This window comes from Berghia stephanieae, chromosome 14 (genome assembly GCF_034508935.2).
Source record: "Berghia stephanieae isolate SIO BIC M18660-M18661 chromosome 14, UCSD_Bste_1.3, whole genome shotgun sequence".
Classification (NCBI taxonomy): Eukaryota; Metazoa; Mollusca; class Gastropoda; order Nudibranchia; family Aeolidiidae; genus Berghia; species Berghia stephanieae.
The window spans coordinates 19,824,328-19,848,824 of record NC_088373.1 but is presented as its reverse complement, the minus strand read 5'-3'; the positions used below and the strand labels follow the sequence as shown (position 1 = coordinate 19,848,824).

Sequence of the window (24,497 nt, the reverse complement as noted above, 5' to 3'; positions counted from 1 at the left end):
TTAGTGTATATATATATATATATATATATATATATATATATATATATATATATTATATATATATATATATATATACTTATACAAGTATTTTGGTATAATAGAGTATATATTATCCCTTCAAAAAAAGGAATGAGTTATCAATGTGCTATCGCAATTAGGTACTTGATAATTCTATTTAGTATTTATATGCATTGATTATTACGTTCTCATTGAAACATAACCTTCCCCATCCCAGTAACTCAATGTGCCCCATTGATTTCATTTATGGATTAATTCATGGCTAGTGGCGATGTAAGGGTATTGGTTGGAATCCCTCACGACTCCACTATTCATTGAATATTAAAATGTTGCAACCTAGTCAAAGATTTGCTCCGGTATTTTTCACAGATCAGTTATGACAGTAACCGTCAGCCTTTGATCATCCAGCATGAACCTGTATTGATGAACCCTGTTGAATGACCCAGTGTGAATCAAGAGTACTGACAGACTACATCCTGTGATGAACAAACAGAACGGCCGACTATGCCCCAGGTCACCCTACTAACCATGCCCACTTTGGCTACAAAAGGAGACAAGCGTGTAACCTGGCAAGCAGTTGACGGAAGCTACCGACCAAGAACGGCTTATGTTTGACCTAACGAGAACCTCATCACGCAACCAGGCGGTATAAGCTAAGACAATTAATAAGAAATGAATAGTAGTGTGATACCGGATGAAGATCAATACTCATAGAATGCTTTTAATGAATTAAAACCCGCATTATTATTATGTTGGCTAATTATGTGTTATCTTGTTATTGCATGAGGCAATTCTGTTAAATTATATAAAAATACATTTCCTTTAACGGGGATTAATACTTACCTTCTGAACCTATCTATCCTTATACAACGTGCCAATACTCTACCACTCCACTATTACCTATTCTTTAAACTTAAAACATTCTATTACTATCAGTCAAAGTGTCAGGCAAATTTTAACCATTAATAAAATGGAACAAATTGGCACCCGACGCTGTCTATGGGGAAAACTATTTGACTTCTATCTCTTCCCTTAAGGGCCTTTTTCATGGAGATGAAAGATGCCTTAACAGTCGAATAGTATGCATGTGTAGAGACGACGCTGACTGAAGTAAGCAGTCAGCCTATTGTCACTTATTTTGGGCAAACTGGTTCAATAACACTGGGCTTTGGTAAGTTTAGGAAGGGTTGTCTAGTCTTATTGTATTATTTATCAACATCTTTTATTTGTAATGTGTAGTCTATATCATATATTATTGTTAACATTTCAAAATGGAGAAAACGAAACAAAAGATCAACGTTGATTATGATATGCGGTTAGATCCAGAACACAGTCAACGATACAAAGTTGAATGATCTTGTTACCACTGATGCTGACATTGCAATAATGGAACGCTCATTGGAGGCGCTTGAACCATTTCAATCCGCAACAGAGACGTCCAGTGTATGAAGAATTTGTGGTGTACTCTGTTGCAATCCCCAACTCCAACCCAAATTCTTGTGTCTTGTCTGTCTCCTACATTTTGAGTGCGCCACGTCAGCTCTTCCTGTAGAAGATTTAAGGTGTTGACTTCTAACACACAACTTTCTTAAGTATCATTTATTAGTTTGCCTCGTGCCACATTGGTGATCACGACATGATCCATTCATTCAAAATCATCATGTCTATAGAAGCAGTAGCACTTAAACTCCCCGCGTTTTGGAACGCGTACCCCTCTGCTTGGTTTGCGCAAACTGAGGCTCAGTTTACACTGCACTCAATGCAGCTACAGCATCTAGTTCATCAGCGGTCATCTCCCAATTCTAAGTACAACACCCTTAAATAATTTCTTACAGATGCGTACGGGTTATCAGAAGCGGAGAAAGTTATATACTATTTCCAAAGTCATTCCCTTGGTGTACAACATTTGTGAGAGTTGACACAAGATGCTCCGCAAGACTTCTAACTGACACAGGAACTCCTGGCTCAAACCAGAAGACACTTTCGACAAGTTGAAGAAAACTTCCCTTTTTGGTGCTGCAACTCTTTTGGACCCTAGATTCAAAAGGATGTATTTCCACATGAGAATGATCGAAGACCAACTGTTTGGAATGTTGAGAGTAGTGTTTGAAAAGAAAATAAGTCAAGAAAAAAAAGAGAGAGCTAACCACTTCGTCATCTGCATTCCCCGAGGAAGATTCTGCAGATGATGAAGCTGGACCATCTCGTCCTATTTAGTGACGGTACAGCGCGCACTTCAAAAGCAAGAGGCCTTTTCTTGAAAGATCTAACCCGAACATTCGGAGCACTCATCTCATATGACGAAGTGAAAGTCCTCACAAACATAAAAACCCTCGCAGTGAGACAAGATAACGTCATGGTCGCCCGACGCCAACTACAGCAGATGATGCAAGAACGAGACGTACCCGTCAGGGCATTCGCTGCAGGGATACGCGGTCAGGCTGACGTATGCAGATTCGATGTAAAATGCTTCCAGTGCAATCACAGTATTGACTACAGCAATGTCATGGTCCGCGATGCTGTCATCCGTGGTCTGGAAGATTCTGAAATCCGCCTGGACATCTTAAGTGAATCTGACCAGGACATGTCACTTGAAAAAGTATTGAAACTCGCAGAGGCCAAAGAGAGTGGCAAACGGTCTGCTAACAGATTATTGCAGGCTGAGGCCATATCCACTTCTGCCGCAGCAAACTCACAATACAGACAAAGTAAATAACATAATCCACCTCACATATCCCATAGCTCACCACACCACACTCCACTCACCTAACGTGGCATGTGGCTACTGTGATAAACACGGCCATGGACAAAACATGCATGAACGCATAAGCAGGTGTCCTGCATACAATCACACATGCTCCAAATGCGGAAAATTAAACCATTATGACAGTGTATGCCGGAGCTCAACGTAGACAAACTCAGTCATCTGCTACAGACCAAATATCACATGACAACACTGAGTCTACATTTGAGACACTCTGCTCCATTGATGATGTCCTCGCCACCCACACACATGTCATCACCCTGGACCAGCACGTGTACAACGAATTCTGTGGTGCATGGGAAAAACGAGCGTCAGACCCACAACCCCTGGTCACCGTACACATCCCTGTTTACATTAAGGACCTTGGCCTCACCGCTCGGTTTTCTGATACACCAGTTACTACATTCCCAGCCATGGCTGATACCGGCTGCCAGTCATGTCTGGCTGGCACAAACCTCCTAAAACAACTAGGTCTGCGACAATCAGACCTTGCACCCGTGTCTATGAGAATGACGGCAGCAAACGACAAACGCATCAACATCGTTGGCGTACTGGTCCTACAGATTTCGGGCACCACTCAATCTGGTCGTGATCTCAGCACGTAACAAATTGTATACTTCACCAACTCTAAAAAAAAAAGGCTGTTCCTGTCCAAGCAGGCTTGTGTGGCCCTCCAAATGATCCCTGACAGCTTCCCTACCATCGGTGAGGCAATAACTGCTGGATCACCAATTGACTTGCCTGCTCCACTATCCACTCGTCCATGCGACTGCCAATCTCACCCGTGTCTACACAAGTCAGACATCTTGCTTATATCCTAAGTTCATTCTTTATAATTTATAATTACACCGAATTCTCCGTGCCCTCTGTCGTGCCGTCCTCTGTCTCTTCTGTTGTGCCGTCTCCTGTCTCCTCTTTCACAGATGTCGTGTTAAGACCAATCAGAGTAAAGGGCAGACCAAGGAACCGGCCTAACTTTACGAAAAGGAAAAGAAAATGTAATGGCCTTGTTCCTTTGTCATGTTTGTCGATTTCAAATAAATGTAAATTACTGTTAAAGGGTGCTGTTCAGTCTGTTATGACTGGTGTGCTGTATGGTCCATGTGATGTGAAGGAAAGTATTCAGTTGGGTGCTTCTTTGTTGGAGGGATGTTTGTTTGGTAATTTGAGTGGTTTTTAAAAACAATTTCTGGGTGGAGTGAGTTAATGAGGAGGGTGGAAGAGCGTAGGTCTATGGGGGTTATTTGTTGTGTGTGTCTAGGTTTAGATGATGATGTTTGTAGAATGGTTAGATGTGAAGGCTGTTTAGAATAGGCCTATAGTCACCCTGGATGTGTTCGATATGATGAGGTTGAGGGTATTAGGATGTGGTTTTGTGGGGACTGCTTTTAGTACTACGTCTTTTTCACTATTTCTTATTAGATCATGTAAATTTCTGATTCACTATTTTGTTTTTTTTTTTAAAGAATAGGTTAGAAGTTTTAGATGTCACGTGAGTTGTGGGATAGTAGCATTGGGTTTAACCTTGTATGTCCATAGAGCCAGCCATTTAAAAAAAAAGATTATTTGGATTATTGAAATTCGTGCCTATCATTAGCCTAGCGTTTTCATCAATGGTTTTATCTCCAGTCTCTTTAATAGAGTTCTCGTCATACTCACAATCTAAGTCTGATTGATTGCAATTAGTGAACCCTGAATTTATATTTTCAAGTAGGTTTTCTTTATCCGAGCCCCCACGAATAAATGTGAAGGATGTAAAGATGGAAGAGAACTATAGTCGGATAGTTTAAATTTGGAAGATGACAAAGAAGTTTATTGGAAACAGTGGGACAAAGAAGAGGAGGCCCAATTGAAGTTACAAAATTACATGTTAGATGTTTAATTCAGAAAAGTGAGTGGAGCAGGCACTTATGTTGGTAACAACAAGATGTGAAGTGAATAGAAAAGTGCCAGAAGACAATAGAGAATAAAAAATTTTTCGCGGCGGTGGTGGGGTTTGAACCTGCGACCTTATTGGTACGACAACTCCGCCTGGCAGGTGAGAGCGTGGCTCTACCGTGTGAGCTATCCACGAACACAAAAATATTCGTTTCAAACTCAAAGTCATTACTAGATCCCTCTCTCACCCACTTCTTGAGACCGCCGATTCGTTCGTACACCACCATCGCGAATAATTTTGACCAGCAGTTAAGCCTAATAGCCAATATTCTCAACACAAACATATAACATAGAAACGATTGAGACATTGAGTATGCTCCAGTGTATGGGGTGAATTTTTAATTCAGAAAAGTGAGTGGAGCAGGCACTTATGTTGGTAACAACAAGATATGAAGTGAATAGAAAAGTGCCAGAAGACAATAGAGAATAAAAAATTTTTCGCGGCGGTGGTGGGGTTTGAACCTGGTGGTGTACGAACGAATCGGCGGTCTCAAGAAGTGGGTGAGAGAGGGATCTAGTAATGACTTTGAGTTTGAAACGAATATTTTTGTGTTCGTGGATAGCTCACACGGTAGAGCCACGCTCTCACCTGCCAGGCGGAGTTGTCGTACCAATAAGGTCGCAGGTTCAAACCCCACCACCGCCGCGAAAAATTTTTTATTCTCTATTGTCTTCTGGCACTTTTCCATGTTAGATGTTGTGAGGTATCTTGTCTTGTGGACAAAATTGTCACATATTCGGAAAAAATTTATAAACCATGTCCAGTTCAAAAGTTCATTTATGCAGACGAAGTAGACTTAATATTCGACACAAAACATGAAGCAGAAAGATTCATCCCCATTATTTCAAATGTGCTCAAAGAATGGAACTTAAAAGTAAACGAGTCAAAAACAGAACTCACAACCATCGATTCTTCTTCTTCTAGGTTCCATGCCTGGTCCAGGCTTCGGATACTGCATGAATTATCTCTCTCCATTCCTCCCTGTTTCTTGCTTTTTCATACAGCTCTTGGATTGTTAGGTTGGTGAAGCCCTTCAGTTGGTCTATGAGTGTTTTTCTTTGTCTCCCCCGGGCGCGTTTACCAGGTATTTTTCCACAACTTGCCAGGTATTCATTCTTATCTTTCCTTACTATGTGTCCGAAAAAGGATAGTTGTCGATCCACTATTAAGGGCATTAGTTTCCTTTGTTGGTATGTTTGTTTTAGCACTTCTTCGTTCGTTTTGTGTGCAGTATACGATATTCTCTGCATCCTTCTCAAGCACCACATTTCAAAAGCTTCAATGTTCTTTTGTGTTTCTGCATTTGTAGTCCAGCTTTCGCATCCGTATAACAAGATTGGCCACACGTAGCACTTCAAGACTCGGAATCTAATCCCGAACGACATCTGTTTGTTTTTCAAAATGTTTCCCAGGTCCATGAAGGCCTGTTTAGCTTGAGTTATTCTTGCTCGTATGTCTCGGTTACATCTTCCATCTGTTGTCACTATTGAAACTAGGTATTTAAAACTTTCTACGTTGGTAAGTTGCTCGCCGTGAATCGTTATATTGCAGGTGTTGTTGTTTTCGGGGTTTTTCTGTATTACCATGCATTCCGTTTTGGTATTCACTTCCATTCCCTTGGCTTCACTATCTACTACCACTTTGTCAACAATCTTTTGAAGTTGGATTTCTGATGTTGCAATGAGTACCGTATCGTCTGCGTATCTTATATTATTTATGTTGTGACCTCCTACTTTTATTCCCTCCATATTATTTATGCCCCTCATGATTGTTTCTTGGTATAGATTAAACAGATCTGGTGAGGCAACACACCCTTGACGGACTCCCTTCTTAATAGGAATGGAATTTCCTGTAGAGTTTCCGATTTTGATAGATGCCTGCTGGGTGTAGTATAATGTTTGCATGAGTCTGAGGTCTTTCTCATCAGCGCCAATGGAGTGCAGTTGTTTTAGTATTTCTTCGTGGCGTACTCTATCAAAAGCTTTTTTGTAGTCGACAAAACAGAGGTATAGTGGGGTCTGAACCTGTATAGCTCTTTCACTTAAAACACGGAGGAGGTATATTGCGTTCCTTGTCCCTCTGTCAGGTTGGAATCCATATTGTTCTTCTGCGATTTCGGGGTTAATCTTATTCCTTAGCCTGTTGATAATTATACGCAACAGTATTTTGTTGATGTGGCTTATTAAACTTATAGTTCTAAAATTTTCGCATCTGACTGCACCTGCTTTCTTTGGTATTGCTATGAAAATAGAGTTACAGAGATCTTCTGGAATTTTCCCAGTATTGTATATATTGTTGAATAATATGTGAAGTTCATCAATTGCTAGATCTCCTAGGCTTTTTAATACCTCTACAGATATTTCATCAGGGCCTGTTGCTTTACCATCCCTCATTCGTTCCATGGCATGTTCAATTTCACTTTTGGTGATGTTTGGTCCGCTTAATGGTTCTTTGAATTTCAGTGGTGGTTCATTTCTATTTGGATTATTGTACAGTTCGCCTATGTATTCTACCCATCGGCTTTCTATATGTTGTTCTTCAAATAGCAGTTCCCCTTGTTTGTTTTGGATACAACTTCCTGCTGCTTTGCTTTTCCTTTTCCCTGATAGTTCTTTTATTCTTTGGTGAGCTTGTTGGGGGTTGGGTTTGTATTCTCTTTCGATTTCGCAGCATTTCCAGTCTAGATAGTTCTCGTGTGCCTCGATGCATTTGGATTTAATGTGGTTGTTCAATGTTTGGTATTCTGCAGACCCTCTGTTGCATTTTCGTCTTTCTTCAAATAGGTTTAGAATTTCATTTCTTTCCAAAAAGGAGTAGGGATGATCTTAGACCAAAAATTAACCAAATTTTACAAAGGGCACGTAGCAATCTCAGACAGAGTTTTGCTGGTTAAGCTAAGAGGACCTGTAGTTGACACCAATATTATTCAAGTTTATGCACCAACAGAAGAGGCGACAGATGCAGATATGACAGAGTTTTACCATTCACTAGACAAAGCAAAACGAATGTGTAAATCACAAGAAGTCCTTATGGTAATGGGGGACCTAAATGCTAAGATTGGCAGAGGCAGAGATGGTGACATAATCGGACCACATGGACTCGGAGACAGAAATGAACGAGGAAACATCTGGGCAGATTGGTGTAGAACAAATAAATTAATGATTTCAAACACCTGGTTTCAACAACACCCAAGAAGAACCTGGACATGGCAATCACCAGGAGACAGAGCAAGGAACCAGATAGACTTTATAGCAGTATCATCAAGATTCAGAAATGGCATATTAAATTGCAAAACCTATCCAGGCGCCGATGTAGACAGTGACCATGTCCCAGTTGTTTGTACAGTAAGGATAAAGTTTAAAGCTATTCAGAGAACAGCTGGTAGAATAAAGAGGGATTACAGGTTATGCAAAGACAATGGCATACAAACAAAAATGAGAGAAGAATTTGAAAATGCACTCATGATACAAAGCCAAAGTGAACCTGATAACGAAAAATGTGAAAAACAATTTGATATATTCCAAAAATGTGTCAAAGCAACTGCAGAAAAGCATTTACCAATAGCTCAAATAAACAGCGAAAAGGAATGGATGACAAATGAAATTCTAAACAACCATCGATAGGAATCAAGATAACTGGAAAAGTGTAAGAAAATTAGGAAACCTCATCAACGAAAACGAAGATATCTATCAAAGAAAACTTTTGGCTCAACGGGCATTCCAGTCCCTCAGAAACATTTGGAACCGTGATTTCATCAGTCAACAAAGAAAAATCCAACTTTACAGAGCACTCGTCCTGCCCATACTCCTCTACAACTGCGGCACATGGGGACTAACAAAATCAAACTTAGAAAAATTAAACGCACTACACAGAAAACATCTAAGAACAATGTTAGGAATAAATTGGCCAGATAAAATATCAAATGACGAACTATACGAACGCTGCCAAAAGAGACCAATCAGCGACACCATCAAATACCAAAGATGGAAACTTTTCGGACATATTCTTAGGTGAGACGAGTCAATCCCTGCACAAAAGGCCATGGAGGAATACCTGTCACAGAATTGCAAAAAGTACGCTGGCAGAATACCCACCTAACTCCCAACATCACTAAACCAAGATCTTCAACAGTACTACAAACAACACCTAGACTCATCACAACACGACCAAACAGCCAGCACCCAGCAAAATCAAGAACCATCTCTTCCAAGACACCTCCATACCAACAAAGACCTCTCTCAACTAAAACTACTGGCACAGGACAGAGAGAAATGGAGAACCATCTCTATAGAAATCGTTGGATCCACTTGAACAAAAACAGTTCACGGCAAGCGCCATTAGGACTGCGACGCCTTATTAATAGTTCAAAAGAACCGATCAAAAAGGTTTTGATGTAGATAAAAATGCACCAAGGACTTGTGTTATTCAATTTGACTTTGCAATGGCCTACAGCTGTCAATATCAAAATGAAGTACAGAGTGCCTTGTGGACGAGGGACTCTGTAAATTTATTCACAGCTGCAACATACAAGAACAATGAGGAGTATAAATCCTACCTAATTGTGGCTGATTCCAAAGACAAGGGCAAAAACTCTGTCTATGATTTTTTTAATGGCTTTGTTAAGGAAGTTGGATCCCAATTATTTTCAAGACTGGGATGCACTTATTCTGTATTCTGACGGCCCTTCTTCAGAATTTAAAAAATATATATTGCATGTTGATTTTACATGAAATTGCTGCTATGTAAAGATTGAAACCAGGTGGCAATATTTTGCTACAAGTCATGGCAAAGGTGTAGTGGATGGTAATGGTGGATGGAGCTGCTAAATCAGCCGTACGACATAGGGTCATGAGTAAAAAGAACGACACTGTTGGTCAAACGGCTGAAGACTTTTTTTTCCTGTTGTGTGCAATTTGAAATGCCAAAAGTTACCAATGTTCAATTTGAATGAAGTAAAATAACTAATCAATCTCCTTTTTATGCACAGCACCATGAACCGTCAGACTGAATTCAAAGTGATCCAGCTGATGGCGAAATTCCAGGCCTTTCGGGACACCCAAGACGCCCAGAAAGGAGGGGACAGATATAATGGCAGGCAAGGCAGAGGGAGAGGAAAGAGTAGAGGCCACACCTCCGCATCGGTCCGGGGTAGAGGCTACGCCTCCCAATCAGGCCGGGGTAGAAGGTATGGATCCCCATCAGAACGGAGGAGAGGAAGGGGTAGAGGGTACACCTCCCCAAGGTACAACTCCCCAACAAGGTACAACTCTCCTCGTGACTCCAGGGCCAGAAGAGATAGGAGAAACCGGTACAGGCCCTACCAAACCCATACCAGGCCAGAGGGTTCTAGGGACCACCGAAGAGGCCCAAAGCATACCTTGCACAGCGAGCCTGGTGATACCAGGGAGACTACAGGCCCCTTGAACTCAAACGCCAGATGATACAAGGGATCATCCCTGTGAATCAATGGCGAAGAGGGAGAGCCACTCAGACAGCAGTGGAAACGGCAAGACAGCCAGGAGGAATGGGGCCAAGCACAGGCAATTCAAGCTGCTCAAAGAGGAAAATGCAGCACTAAAGAAGAGCCTGGCCCACATTCGAAACGACCTAAAAGAAACACAGGCAGAACTGGCCCGTTTGAAGGGAGAGTTTAGGAGCTTTCAGCATGACAAGTCAGCAGACTTAGATCTGCTCATGGACTTGTCTGAGCAAGAAGGTAAGTGTGTGGGACTTATTGATGCCCATTTCCATTAAGATCGAAGGGACAAAGGGAAAAAGGGTCACATTGACATGTTAGAGCAGTTATTAAAGTTCCATGTCAGCCCCGCCCCATCAGTTGATTTACCTATCCTGGGTGGGATGATAGTCTACTGCGACCCCATAAACTTTCCCCCCAGCTGTACGACATAGGGTCATGAGTAATAAGAACAACACTGTTGGTCAAACGGCTGAAGACTTTTTTCGTGTTGTGCAATTTGAAATGCCAAAAGTTACCAATGTTCAATTTGAATGAAGTAAAATAACTAATCAATCTCCTTTTTATGCACAGCACCATGAACGGCCAGACTGAATTCAAAGCTGATGGCGGAATTCCAGGCCTTTCGGGACGCCCAAGACACCCAGAAAGGAGGGGACAGATATAATGGCAGGCAAGGCAGAGGGAGAGGAAAGGGTAGAGGCCACACCTCCCCATCGGGCCGGGGTAGAGGCCACACCTCCCAATCAGGCCGGGGTAGAGGGTATGGATCCCCATCAGAACGGAGGAGAGGAAGGGGTAGAGGGTACACCTCCCCAACAAGATACAACTCCCTGCCAGAAGAGATAGGAGAAACCGGTACAGGCCCTACCAAACCCATACCAGGCCAGAGGGTTCTAGGGACCACCGAAGAGGCCCAAAGCCTACCTTGCACAGCGAGCCTGGTGATACCAGGGAGACTACAGGCCCCTCGAACTCAAACGCCAGATGATACAAGGGATCATCCCTGTGAATCAATGGCGAAGAGGGAGAGCCACTCAGACAGCAGTGGAAACGGCAAGACAGCCAGGAGGAATGGGGCCAGGCAAAGGCAATTCAAGCTGCTCAAAGAGCAAAATGCAGCACTAAATGAGAGCCTGGCCCACATTCGAAACGACCTGAAAGAAACCCAGGCAGAACTGGCCCGTTTGAAGGGAGAGTGTAGGAGCTTTCAGCCTGACAAGTCAGCAGACTTAGATCTGCTCATGGACTTGTCTGAGCAAGAAGGTAAGTGTGTGGGACTTATTGATGCCCATTTCCATTTGGATCGATGGGACAAAGGAAAAAAGGGTCACATTGACATGTTAGAGCAGTTATTAAAGTTCTATGTCAGCCCCGCCCCCTCAGTTGATTTACCTTTCCTGGGTGGGATGATAGTCTACTGTGACCCCATAAACTTTCCCCCCGAAAGCGAGCTCAGAGCGCTGATAGGCAAATTTCCTAACTTTGGTGTTCCCACGCCACTATCAACCGTAAAGCATTGTCTTATGCTAAGAAGGAAGTCAAACAGTTGAGTCAAAATGACATTATCCAGGGGTTGGGAGAAATTGGCTTTGATTGGACGAAAAGGGGGACCCAAGAAGATCAGGAACATGTAATGGGAACACTCACAGCGGGTGCAAATCCCCTAAAACCAATAATCTTACATGTCAGAGGGGAAAGTTGTGATAATCTTGGAACCAGAGCATATATGCATTGTCTAGATTTTCTATCTAGGAGGCTAAGTCAAGAACAATTCCTCCAATTGCACTCCTTCTCAGGTAATGGTGTAGTTCTGGACAAGTGGCTCGGTAGGTTTCCAAATACCTTTTTCAGTTATTCAGGCTTAATAAAAACATTTAAAAGAGAGCAGCTAGAAGCAGTGAGGGAAACCCCAATTAACAGACTCCTGCTTCAAACAGACTCCCCATATTTACCTTTCAATCCCCTGGTAAAGCGAAATCACCCATACTACTTAGGGGAATCTGCTAAGGCCATCGCAGATTTAAAAGGTTTAAGCTTAACTGACATCCTTGATTCCAATTTCAGAAATTTTGAGCAAGCATTCAAGATACAAATAGATAAGGGAAGTACAGCATTCCACTCTGTCATTAAATACTATCCTAAATATTAAGCTGCCCAGAACAGGAATAATCCCTTTACTATTTTGCAGGCTCCTAAGGATACCTCTCCCTTCGTGTATATATATTGTACAGTCATCCCAAGATGTGGATCCCTCCCCCCTTTGTATATAAGACCGTCCAGGAGGAAGAGTTTGCCCCTGAGGATTTTCTTTTTTTTTTTTCTTGTGTTCTTTGATTTGTGTAAATATTCCAAGCTACGACAAATTTTTATTGATTTTACTCAAAATAATCTTTGGATTCTCATAAGGTAAGAATTTTCCTTTTTCTCCTTATAACTAAAACTATGGAAGTGAGGCATGAATTAGAAGGGGGAGGAATGTGGGGAAGATTTTATGTCACTGATTATTGTGATAGGTTTATGTTGTTGTTGTTGTTGTTGTAAGAGTTTTATTATGATATCACTGTCAGTGTCGCGATCGAGCTGTTGTGAGTAATCTTCATGTTGTGTTTGTTCACTGTCTCCCGCGTAAAGGTGACGTCATCGTGTCTATCTTATAAAAGCTCGCGACACCCTTCATTCTTTTCTCTTCGACAACAAGCCTAATTCTAGATCTATACTATTTTGCTTTCGTTGAATCTTACCACAGATCCGATCCGCCATTCTTTAATTGGTATGTTTTCGAGTTCTTTACCAGGACGATTCCTGATGTGCTTTTAGAGCATTTACCGCCCATATATGTCCTCTACATATATGGAGAACGCCCACTTCGGTGGAGACTTTTTCTGAACTTTTTCCTTTATTTTACATATCGTGAACGAGATTGGGAAATCCGTTCACGACAATGTATATATATATGTTTCTCAAAAAAATATTAACATAACTGTTCCAACCAACCAATGGGATAACACAAAAGAAGTATTAGAGATCTCAAGGATACACAGCTGTATGTAATGTAGGGGTAACGACATCTCAATGTTTTGTCATAACAAACACTTCTTGTCAAACTATGTATTAAAAGTAATTTCCTATGCTCAAATAATTAAATAATAATGTGAAATTGAATGTAAGCTTCAATTTAATTACAAAAACAGGTTACATTCAATTTCACATTATTATTTATTTCTTCGAGCTTCGAGCAGCAACATTTACATATGCTCAAACAATGGGAATAAATGACTCTATACAATGCTTGCATACTTTGGGAGATTGGGTTTTGGTTGTGTATGATGGGCATGAATATACTGGTGAAGTTTTAGAAGTATGGGAATATTAACTAAAAGTAAGTGTGAGGTTAAGTGAGAATGAACTGACCTTCCATTGGCCTTCTAACCCAGATGCAATATTCTATCCTTTAAGCCAAGTAAAAAGAAAAAAACAACCCTCCTATTACAAATGGGAAAAGGAATTTTAAGTTTGATTATTGATTTCTAATGAATAACAACTTCATAGATTTCTATGTCTGCCTTTTAAATGTTTGTCAGGTGTGTGACCGAATCAGTGTTACATGTGTGACATTTAAACAATAGTAATATTGAAAATATTTCTTTTTTATTCTATTTCATAATTTGTAATTTTATATGAGTAGCTAATTTCGGAAATCAAAGAAGCATATGACAAGTTCAATGATGGTGATGACGGAGAGTGTAATGTAGGTCTTTCGCGACCTGCTGATAATAATAAAAATGAAAATTGTGATGTAGGTCTTTCACGACCTGCCAGTGTGAGTGACCATCATGAACATGACCTTTCGCGGTCAGCTGATATTTCTGACCTTTCATGGTCAGATTCGGATAGAACAATGATCCCGGCAAACAACACCAACGAGACCTATGAGTACTTCAATCAAGTGGTTGGTGTTCTGGTTAGACCAGAATTGTTTTTATTGATTGTTTTGTATTTCTCATTGCCATGTTGTCACTCATTGTCAGTAGTCGTCACCCGCTACTTTATTGTTATAACTTGTTGTTATTTATAATTATTTCTATGATCGTCATTATTATTGGTATTTATGGTGTGAATTGATATAACATTTTTGTGCCTTTAATGAGTATGGGTAAACTGACTCAACATCTTGGTCAGTCTCTCTCCAAACGTTGAAAGTGAAGGTTTTAACCCTCTCAATTTTCATCTAGGCAGTTTTAACTGCAAATCTAAAATATTTTTCTATAATTTCTTGGAAGTTTCGGGTTATAGGCCATGTTTTTTCCTATACTGGATTGTCCTTACATTTTAGAACTTAACGCACCAGAAATTCGACTAATTTGGGTATTACAATATTATGACGAATCGCACCAGGGCGAACGCTACTGTACATGCTACTACTGTAAACTTCTACTCTACATGTTTTTCTACCGTTGTCATATCATCCCACTGCATCGTTTTCTTCAATCGTCCATCATCTATTAAACATCGTCTTCATCTTTATCAACAACGTTCTCGTTTTTAACTTCATCTGTGTGTATGGCAGCGTTCGCCCTGGTGTGATTCATCATAATATTGTAATACCCAAATTAGTTGGGTCGCAAGAGAAAATAGGGAGTGAGATATCACCCAATATTGCCACCAGGATTAGTACAGCACTCAGCAATGGCCTCACAAAGGAAATGATTAGTTCTCTAAATGAGAAATATCCTCCCCCAGGAAACTGCCCTCGACTGAACTTTATGGCATGCAATGAGGAAGTTTTTAAGCATGCTTCTCCTGTGTGCAGGAATAAAGGGGCTGACGGCAGTTAGCATCGCCATGGACAAAGTGGCAGAACTCTGCCCTAAACCAGTTCTGGAGAGTATTTCTGATGGAGTGGCATTGATTTCTAATGGGCACATGAATTGGGCATATTCAGACGACAAGCTTTCAGGAGTGAGATTAAAGAAGAATACAACTCCCTATGCAATGGATCTTATCCAGTCAGTGACAAAGCTTTCAGGCCTAATGTGTCGGAGAGAGTCAAGGAAATAAATGACTCCATTCGAGTTGCAAAATCCGACTCAAACGGTTCCATCCGTATGGTGCCAATAAAAGGTTCCCTTTTTTAGGCAAAGGTCAACCTTGGAAAAATCGAGGAAGAGGGGGATCAGCGTCGTTCAGCAGGGGAATTGGAAAAACCAGAAAGACCACCAAAAAAGGAGGAATTTAAAAAAGGTAAAGTATGGACATGGAGGAGGAACTAAATACTTCCTTTCAACATGGGCTAGATTTACGTCTGATTCCTTCATTCTTGGGTGCATTTCAGGTTGCAGAATAGACTTTATAATTAATCCTTTTCAGCATAAGCCTGCTCATGTTATTCATTTTAAACAGGAAGAAAAGAAGGCTCTGGATGATATGGTGGCGCAGTATGAGAAAGCGTCTAATTGTTAAATTCTGACCTATTTTTATACATGAAGGTATCATCAGATCAAACATTAACTAACCAAATTGAAGTTCATTTGATGTTATATTTAAATATTCTTGCTCAAAATAATTGTGACTTATGTTCAAATTTTCTTATTTTGTTGTAATTTTTGTCTGTTATTCAAAGCTAATCAACTCATGAAATAATACTCCCTATCGACAGGTATTATAATATAATTGAATTGTAAACATCCTTCTTTGATAAAACAGTTTTCGTTTGAGTTGTTTCATTTTGAATTTTTGGCTTTGATGTTTACCTTTCGTGGAATGGTCCTACTCAATCTAAAAAATTGTTGTTTTTAATTGACGTGTAGTTGTAAATAGTTTTATTCAACAACTACATTTATCATATAATAATTAAAAAGTTACAAACCTATCCAGGAATAATGTAAGTACAAATAATGACGGGGTAAAAGTAATCACAGCCAAATACCGAGATAGTCGGGAGTTAGGGTTGAGGGAATAGGCTCCAACAGTCGTGATGTCACTTCCCGCGTAATGATCCATTGTAACTTAGTAACTGGTTCTAAACTATCGGAACAATCGCAGATGCTCTTATGAAATATTTCTCCGACGAGCATAAAAAAGTATCAAGAGGAGAAAAAACATTATCTTATCATGTTTTGACTTTTTATACATTTTGATCACATGAAATGTGAAAAAGATCCAGCCAGCATGAAGAATAAAAAGTACAGATTTTCTTTGTTTAGAACCAAGCTGCTCGTTGCTGGGCAGGAGTGACATCAGACTATTGAATCCTGGTCTGGAATATTATCTGACATCAACTACATTCACTAAGGGACTAATCAGACACACAAAATGTGTATTGATTGACCATAGAGGATGATATCACAGTCATATTCTCCTAATACTAATAAGTATCAACAACTGGGCTGAAATGCAGGACAGCGGGACAGTAGTCCCAAATGCAGGACTGTCCCACATGGTGTGGACACTTGGCAGCCCTGTAAGTGGGCTTAGAGTGTCATAAATCCTTGTGTTTTGATATGTTTCATCAGTAACACACTTTATAGTCACCTGGAACAACTACAAAAGATGTCTAACTTCTACGTCATGGCACAAGACCGAAGGGCTAGAGCTCAGGTGGTCGCTGGTTCGGATAAGTAAGTAAGTAAGTAAGATTTGTTAAAAATCTACTCGTTAATTTTGCTTTTAAAAATCCAAATAGAAAATGAAAAATGGAGAATTTGATTTAATTATCCCCCCCCCCCCTCTCCCCCACTTATCTGCACACGTTGACTAAATTGGTATGAGCTTGAGGGGGGAAAAAAAAGCAAAGAATAGAAAATCCCTCAAAAAATGTTTAAAATCAAAATAAAACATAGAGGTATATTTTTAGAGAGAACTTAATTAGTCTCTTCTATGAATACCTATATGCCTTTGTAGAGTGGAACTATCATAGAATGACTTGCCACAAGTGGAGCATTGATATGGCCTTTCGCCTGTGTGAATCCTGTTATGCTTTGTCAGAGATGAGCTCACAGAAAATCCTTTCCCACACGTCAGACACACATAAGGTTTTTCTCCCGTATGAATTCGTATATGAGCTCTTAAGTGTGAACTATCGGGAAATGACTTTCCACAGGTCGTGCATTGATACGGCTTTTCCCCTGTATGTGTCCGGATATGTGCTTGTAGGCTTGACCGAACTGAAAAAGCTTTATCGCACTCAGTACATGCAAATGGTCTCTCTCCAGTGTGAATTCTTTCATGAGCCTGTAACTGCGTACTATTAGAGAAAGCTTTCTCACAAGAGGAACATTCGTAAGGTTTTTCGCCCGTATGTGTTCTGATATGTATATGGAGATGAGATTTGACTGTGAATGCCTTCCCACAGGTAGAACACTCGTAAGGTTTCTCACCCGTATGAATCATCATATGAGTGTGTAAGCCCGACTTGACCGCAAAGGCTTTCCCGCAAACCAAGCACGGAAATGGCCGTTCTCCTGTATGAGACCTGATATGCGTTTGAAGAGATGAATTGCTATCGAAATTCTTCCCGCAAGTTGCACATCCATACGGTTTATACCCAATGTGGGATTTAATATGTTTTCGAAGTGACGAATTACTGTAAAATGCTTTTCCGCAATCCTCACATTCATAAGGTTTTTCACCCGTATGCGTTCTTAAATGCAACTTCAGTTGTGATTTCTGGGCAAAGGCTCTAACACAAATGGAACATTCAAACGGCTTTTCTCCCGTGTGTGTCCTGATATGTTTTTGAAGTGCCGAGCTAACCGCAAACGTCTTTCCACACGTCACACATTCATACGGCTTTTCACCAGTATGTATCCTTATATGTCTATACAACAAAGACGTTTCTGCAAAGCCTTTACCGCAGAGAGAGCACTCGTACGGTTTTTCTCCAGTGTGAATCCTCATATGTTTCGTCAGATCCGAACTGAGGTAAAACGCTTTGCTACACACAGAGCACTCAAACGACTTTTCACCAGAATGAATCCTTCTCACGTGCTTTTTAAGTTCTGCATTTCTTACAAACGACCAATCACACAAAGAACATTTATACTTTTTTTGTCCTGAAGAAACTTTCCTGCCCGATGACGACAACTTTGAATTTGTTCCTTTCTCCTCGTGGTGGTCTTTAGTATCCGTATGTTTGTCACCAAGTTTTCCAATTTTCTCCCTTTCTGTGTCATAAGAATCTTTACTAATAAATGCCTTATTGTCTGATTCTTTATTTGAATCATTTAGTTCCTCATCAACTTCCTTCTTAATGTTTAACTCAAATCCTTTTAATTCGTCAATGCCTGTAGAATATAGAAAAAAAGGCAAAAGTATTAAGATCAAATAAATATTGAATAAAAAATAGTTTAAAACAGATAAATGAAAATATAAATAAAATACTGAAGCTTTTATTTATAAGTGCTTTATTCAGGTCCCAAGCCAACATAAAAAAAAACTGTTTGACTTGTAGGGTGAGGCATGACACCCATTGGAAGTAAAGAACCTTTTCTAAGGACTCAACTAGGAGCTGCTTAGAGCAGGACTTGAACCCCGACCCTCTGATCCAAAGACGAGTGTCATACCACAAGACCACATAGCCGCATAAGTTTGTATCGTGGCTAATAAATAAATAAATAAAACAATATCCTCTTTACTCCAACAGGAAATTTTTTTATGGTCTATTCCCCAGGAAGACTGAAAAAAAAAACAAAAAAAAAAACCCTAATGCATCAGTTCATAGCCATTGTAAACTTATAGCCTGATGACGTCAAAAGAAAACAAATCCAGAGTTGTATTCAATAGTTCAATCAATGGGATCATTATTGCTTCCTTGAGCTCTACTAACAACTCACTGGATGCTGCACAAACCTTAAAAATGACGTCAAACTATAGGTCCTAGAGGGTTCTAGTGACAGGCTATATGTGAACGATGGCTACGATCAGCTGCAGTGAGCAGGGCGAGCTGACTTGCTCAAGACCAAAAAGTGCAACAGGGAATCAATCCTAAGTAGATATTCCAGACCAAGTTGTCTTATGAAGTTCTCTAAGAATTTTTATGTCAAACTGTGTGTTGATAGATGCACAGGACAGAAAAAAAAAAAAAAAAATAATTTTAAAGTTGAAAAAGAAAAAGAAAGAAGAGAAGATAAACATTTCATTGATAGCATCTTTATCCCTGCTTTGTTTCATATTGCATGTTTGAGTGGTTGTATGTTTGAGTGAAAGGCGCTATATAAAATCCTTATATTATTATAATAATTATTATCAAAATTTTTTAAAATAAATATCTAAAAGTGAAATTGGATAATAATTGTGGATTTGATGGAGCTCCGCTACACAGAATACAGGCCTGCATCTGCCCCCTGAAAGAAATGCTTGAAAATCCGTGAGAGTTTGGGTCAAGGTCCAGGGCGGAGTCGAAGCTTTTTCAATATAACATGAGCAAAGATCCCAATTCCCCAGAATATTTTCTTAGAATTTTACCAATTCAATAGGCTGTGAAACAAAATGAAAAAAAAAATTTTTTTTTTTTTTTTTCAGCGGAGCGAAATTGCCGGAAATGCCGGCAAATTTACCGGCCCGAGAATATTCAGGCTGGTCTGGAATACCTAATCTGAATACCCTCCGGGAACGAAACAAAGACCATACTTTTGTGCCACACAGCTCCATATGTAAATGACAATCAAAATACCAGAAGTCTCAGATTATGTCTAGAAGAAGAGTCTGACATAATGCTTTGTTTATAGTATTGTGCTTTAAAAGATTGAGATTGTATATAGCGCAATATCCACTAAATGTGCTCAAAGTGCTTTATAGGGGATCCCTGGCCAACAGCAACATTTAGCATTTAGGTCGGGACATGACGCCTGTTAGGCGATATTCACACATGATATATTATCATATATACATTGTCGCCATAAATTCTTAGCTTTATATTTTATACATTTTTATGCATGCAACGTCTGTAACTGTAAATGAAATTCCATTTTTTGGATGAATAAAGTATGTTATCATTATTATTATTATTATTATTATAAACAGCATTTTCCAAGGACTCAACTATGCGCCGAGCGAGGCTCGAACCCAGGACCTTCCGATTAACAATTAATAGTATAGTAGTAACTGACTCATGGAAAGGGACTGGCACCAATCCCTGGTTTGAGTGAGTTTATTTCAGACCCTTAAAGATAACTCAGTAGGCGGGTCGGGCATTGTTCTGTTAGATCTGAAGGTAAAACCTTTGAGAGGGAATATCATCCTACCCAAAGACAAGCGAGAAAAGACAATGGAGAGAAAGATAAAGGTAGTAAATGTGACTCACATATAAGCGAACAACACAAAACAAAGGACGTTTCGGCCTTTGGCCTTTTTCAAGTAAACACTATATATATATATATAAACCCGAGAATGGAATAATGGCACAAGACGGGCAGTTTTGTTTGTTTTCTTCTTTTTTTATTTTTTTTTGGGGGGGGTGGGGGGTGGGGGGATTATTTTTCATTTATTTTTTCTGCTGAATACAACAGTGCAAACATTACAAACTTTTTTTTTTAAAAACTGATGTAAATACCTTGGCACCTCTCTGTAGTAGGGGTCAGGGTGTAAGGTTGTGAAATTAGTGAAACCCTTTCCGTGTCGGAAGTTATGGATTCTGAATCTCCCTGTTCAGTCTCAACGGTAGAAGCCATGACGAGGTGCCCGGTCTTCTCCTTCTGATGAGGAAAACGTTAACTGTGAAAATTCTGTCCTCCTCTCCCTTTATCTGAAATGATAAGTTTTGGTTACGTCTTGGATTGGCAATTACAAATTTATTTTTTAAATATTTGTTTAAATTATGTAAATTAATAATTAATAAAAAGAACATTAATAACAATACTAATGCTAAAAATAACAATAATAATAATAATAATAATAATAATAATAATAATAATAATATCATCATCATCATCGTCATTATTATTATTATTATTATTATTATTATTATTATTATTATTATTATTATTATTATTATTATTATTATTATTATTATCATTATTATTATTATTATTATTATTATCATTATTATTTTATTATTATTGTGATTATTGTTTATTATTATTATTATTATTATTATTATTATTATTATTATTATTATTATTATTATTATTATTATTATTATTATTATTATTATTATTATGATTATTATGATTATTATTATTATTATTATTATGATTATTATGATTATTATTATTATGAATATTATGATGATTATATTATTATTATTATTATTATTATTATTATTATTATTATTATTATTATTATTATTATTATTATTATTATTATTATTATTATTATTATTATCATTATTATCATAATTATAATAATATGATTTATATTGTCCAGAAATGGCAATTCATGCTTGGTTCATGGTACTCACGTTGGCAATCCAACACTAAAGTTCAACACCTTGATATATTTTAATACAAAGGCCCTGGCTAAAAATCGCAGCTCTCATCACTTTGTGGCCATCAATATCCATTTTATTTTCATTTTCAGAGTAAAATTTCATTAGAATTTTTTTTTTTAATTTAAGAAATCTTTTTCCCAAATTATAAATTTCCCGTTATTCAAGCACATCAGTATCGTCATAAAATATTTCAAATACCTTTTGCATGTAATAAAAATTGTACATATATATGTAAGTGGGCATAATAACCAGAAATTTTTTTTTTAATTGAGCTTTTATATAGCGCAATATCCACTGAACATGCTCAAAGCGCTTTACAGGGCGGGGGTCTCTGGCCAACAGCAACATTTAACATGTAGGACGGGACATGGCGCTTGTAAGGCGATATTACATTTTTTTTCGGACAGAGACAACGCTGTTAGCGACCAGGTACTCATTTTACACCTGAGCATGGTGAGAGAATGTGAGTAAAGAGCCTTCTCCAAGGACTCAACTATGCGTCGAGCGAGAAATCAGTTATTCAGGTGTGGATGGGTAACTGGCTATGATCTCTGGTAAAAGTCACTTAACATACATTATCGCACTCTCTATTCAAGTGTGAATATAAATATCTGGCAATACGCAGTGGCGGATAATGTTAAGATTTGAGGACAAAAAGTGTCTAATAAATAAAAATGTTGTTCCCTGCTATGCAACAAATTTACCCAACAGCAGTGGCAGTAAAAAAAAAAGGGCTTTTGTTAATAAAATTATAATATGATATATACATTATTTTTTTCTAAATACAACTAATTGGCCAGAGAAACTGCTTGTCACTGTTGCCCAATGGACAAATTGGCTGCTCACAAGTCCTGATGTGAGGTTATTGAAATTGTGGCAAAAATTTCCCTATTTTACACTTAACAAAATAGAGTCATGAACGGATATACAGACATCGTCGGGATCGTGGTAAAATGTTGATATATGCGTGATGTCGATAAATCAGTCTTTTTTTTTTAATGACAGGGAAACATATAAGAGAAGATGATATTATAATAACAAGGGGAAAGTCAATCTCGAAGTTTTGGTGGCCTTTAAAAGGATCAATTTAGAAATTTATTACGGTTCACTTTATTTGATTTTAATAAGTCTCTGTTATTGTGTGGTCTGTCTCTGAAGTCTGAAGACAAAGAATATTTTTATGGACCCTTTTCTCAATCAGCTGTGACAAGGAAGTCAAATAAGGATGCACCATCGTGACATTGCTGCGCAAAAGAGTGTAGGGTCTTGAAAGCTACTATATAGTGACATGGCTGGAAACTGGTCCCAATGGTGCACTATCTTCATCTGACTTAACATCAGCAACAATGGCGTCTTCTAAAAATTTAACTAATGTCGAGTGGTATCGAGACTAAGTACCAGTAGTAGTGGCATTCACAGACCTTTCTGATAACATCAAATCCGAGAAGCTGAGCATTTGCCCTGCATACAAGAGAAATTGAGAACGCCATTTTTTTGGGAAGGGTGGGGGGGGGGGGGGGGGGGGGGTAAGAAGTCTGCCTCATTTTCCAAAACTCAAACTGGGGATTGGCCAGGGCAGCTTAGAAAGACAGATAGACAGTCTCGCTCATAGTGGGTGATGTGGGGAGCATTTCTCATCAGCCCATTTGTTGAAAGCCGTGTAATATTGATATCGGGAATTCCATTACTGGTATCACTACCGAGAAAAGCGGACACAACAAGGGACTAGACTTGACTGCTGACATCATGGTTATGGTCAGTGACGATTCACGGGATGCCATTGAACAATCATGTCGCATTTTCTTGGACTGTTATTTTACATCACAACAGGATATCTCTGCATTTTCCTTGGCTGTTGTGTTTTAATTCAATGCTGGATATAAATTGTATTCATTCTTTTTTTTTAAACAAATTATTGTCGGTATCACTGGTTCGCAGCATCAATATAACCGTCTTGTGGTAAAATATAGGCGATTTTTATTTACTAACTTTATAAAGTGAAAAAAACAGGACTTTGATGTCATGTCGACATAAGCCTGATGTCGATGTATCCGCTCTGCACTGTAAGACTTTCCAGTCATAAAACTGCCTCAAAAAGACAATGGGTGCAATATTTGCCTTCTTGTCTTGAATTTAGAAGAGACTAGAAAGATGGATATCAAAATTCTACTTTATCTTGCAGAAACCTTGGCCTCGATTAAACTTAAAGGGGGGCCTTCCGAAAGCTCCTACACCCCCAGTTTCTTTGGGGGTTTTTTTCATCGCTGTGATTATTCCTAGACAGGGTCTGCCAATAACGAAAATTTGTTATCCCCAGACAGGCGTCTGGGAATAACCAATTTTCGTTATTACCAGACTCAGACAGTTGTCTGTGAATAATGACAGCTTTTTTTATAATGTTCTTCTAGAGTGTAGGGGGTTTGAGAGGGGGTAAACTTTTTTTTATAATAGGGGGTTTGGGAGGGAGGAGACGTTTTTTTAAAGCCTCCCAACTTAAACATCAATAATAGCGGATTCACAAACTGCCTATTCTGAGCCATAGCAAGCCGACAGTCTGTCGATAACTGACAGTGACAGTCTGACAGAGTGTCAGTCAGTGAGACAATCTGATTTCTCTGACTGATACTGATAATTGTGTTGAGGTTGACACACTCTAGGATGAAAGTTCAAAGCCATCTTGTTTTGTTTACCTCGGAAAGTTGATCCGATGCGGGAATCTAGGCACGGGCTGTCCTCATGATGACTGTATTTTCAATCACGTTGCACTCCTTGCATTTAGCAAAAATTACATGAGAGAAAATGAGAAAAGTGAAAAGCCTAAACACGAATGGGACGGCCAATGATTCAGAATTATCGTGACCTCCGACCTAAA

General features: G+C 39.0%; 1 protein-coding gene across 1 annotated transcript; it reads right to left on the bottom strand.

Annotated features, from left to right (window-relative positions):
- Positions 1-13,840: 13,840 nt before the first annotated feature.
- Positions 13,841-24,471, bottom strand: LOC144959808 (uncharacterized). Its single transcript, XM_078892561.1, has 3 exons — positions 24,316-24,471; positions 20,750-20,941; positions 13,841-18,482 (listed from the first exon to the last, which is right to left on the bottom strand). Exons 2-3 carry the CDS (start codon positions 20,865-20,867, stop codon positions 17,065-17,067), a joined length of 1,536 nt encoding a protein of 511 aa, XP_078748687.1. The 5' UTR covers positions 20,868-20,941; positions 24,316-24,471; the 3' UTR covers positions 13,841-17,064.
- Between the last annotated feature and the right edge of the window lie 26 nt (positions 24,472-24,497).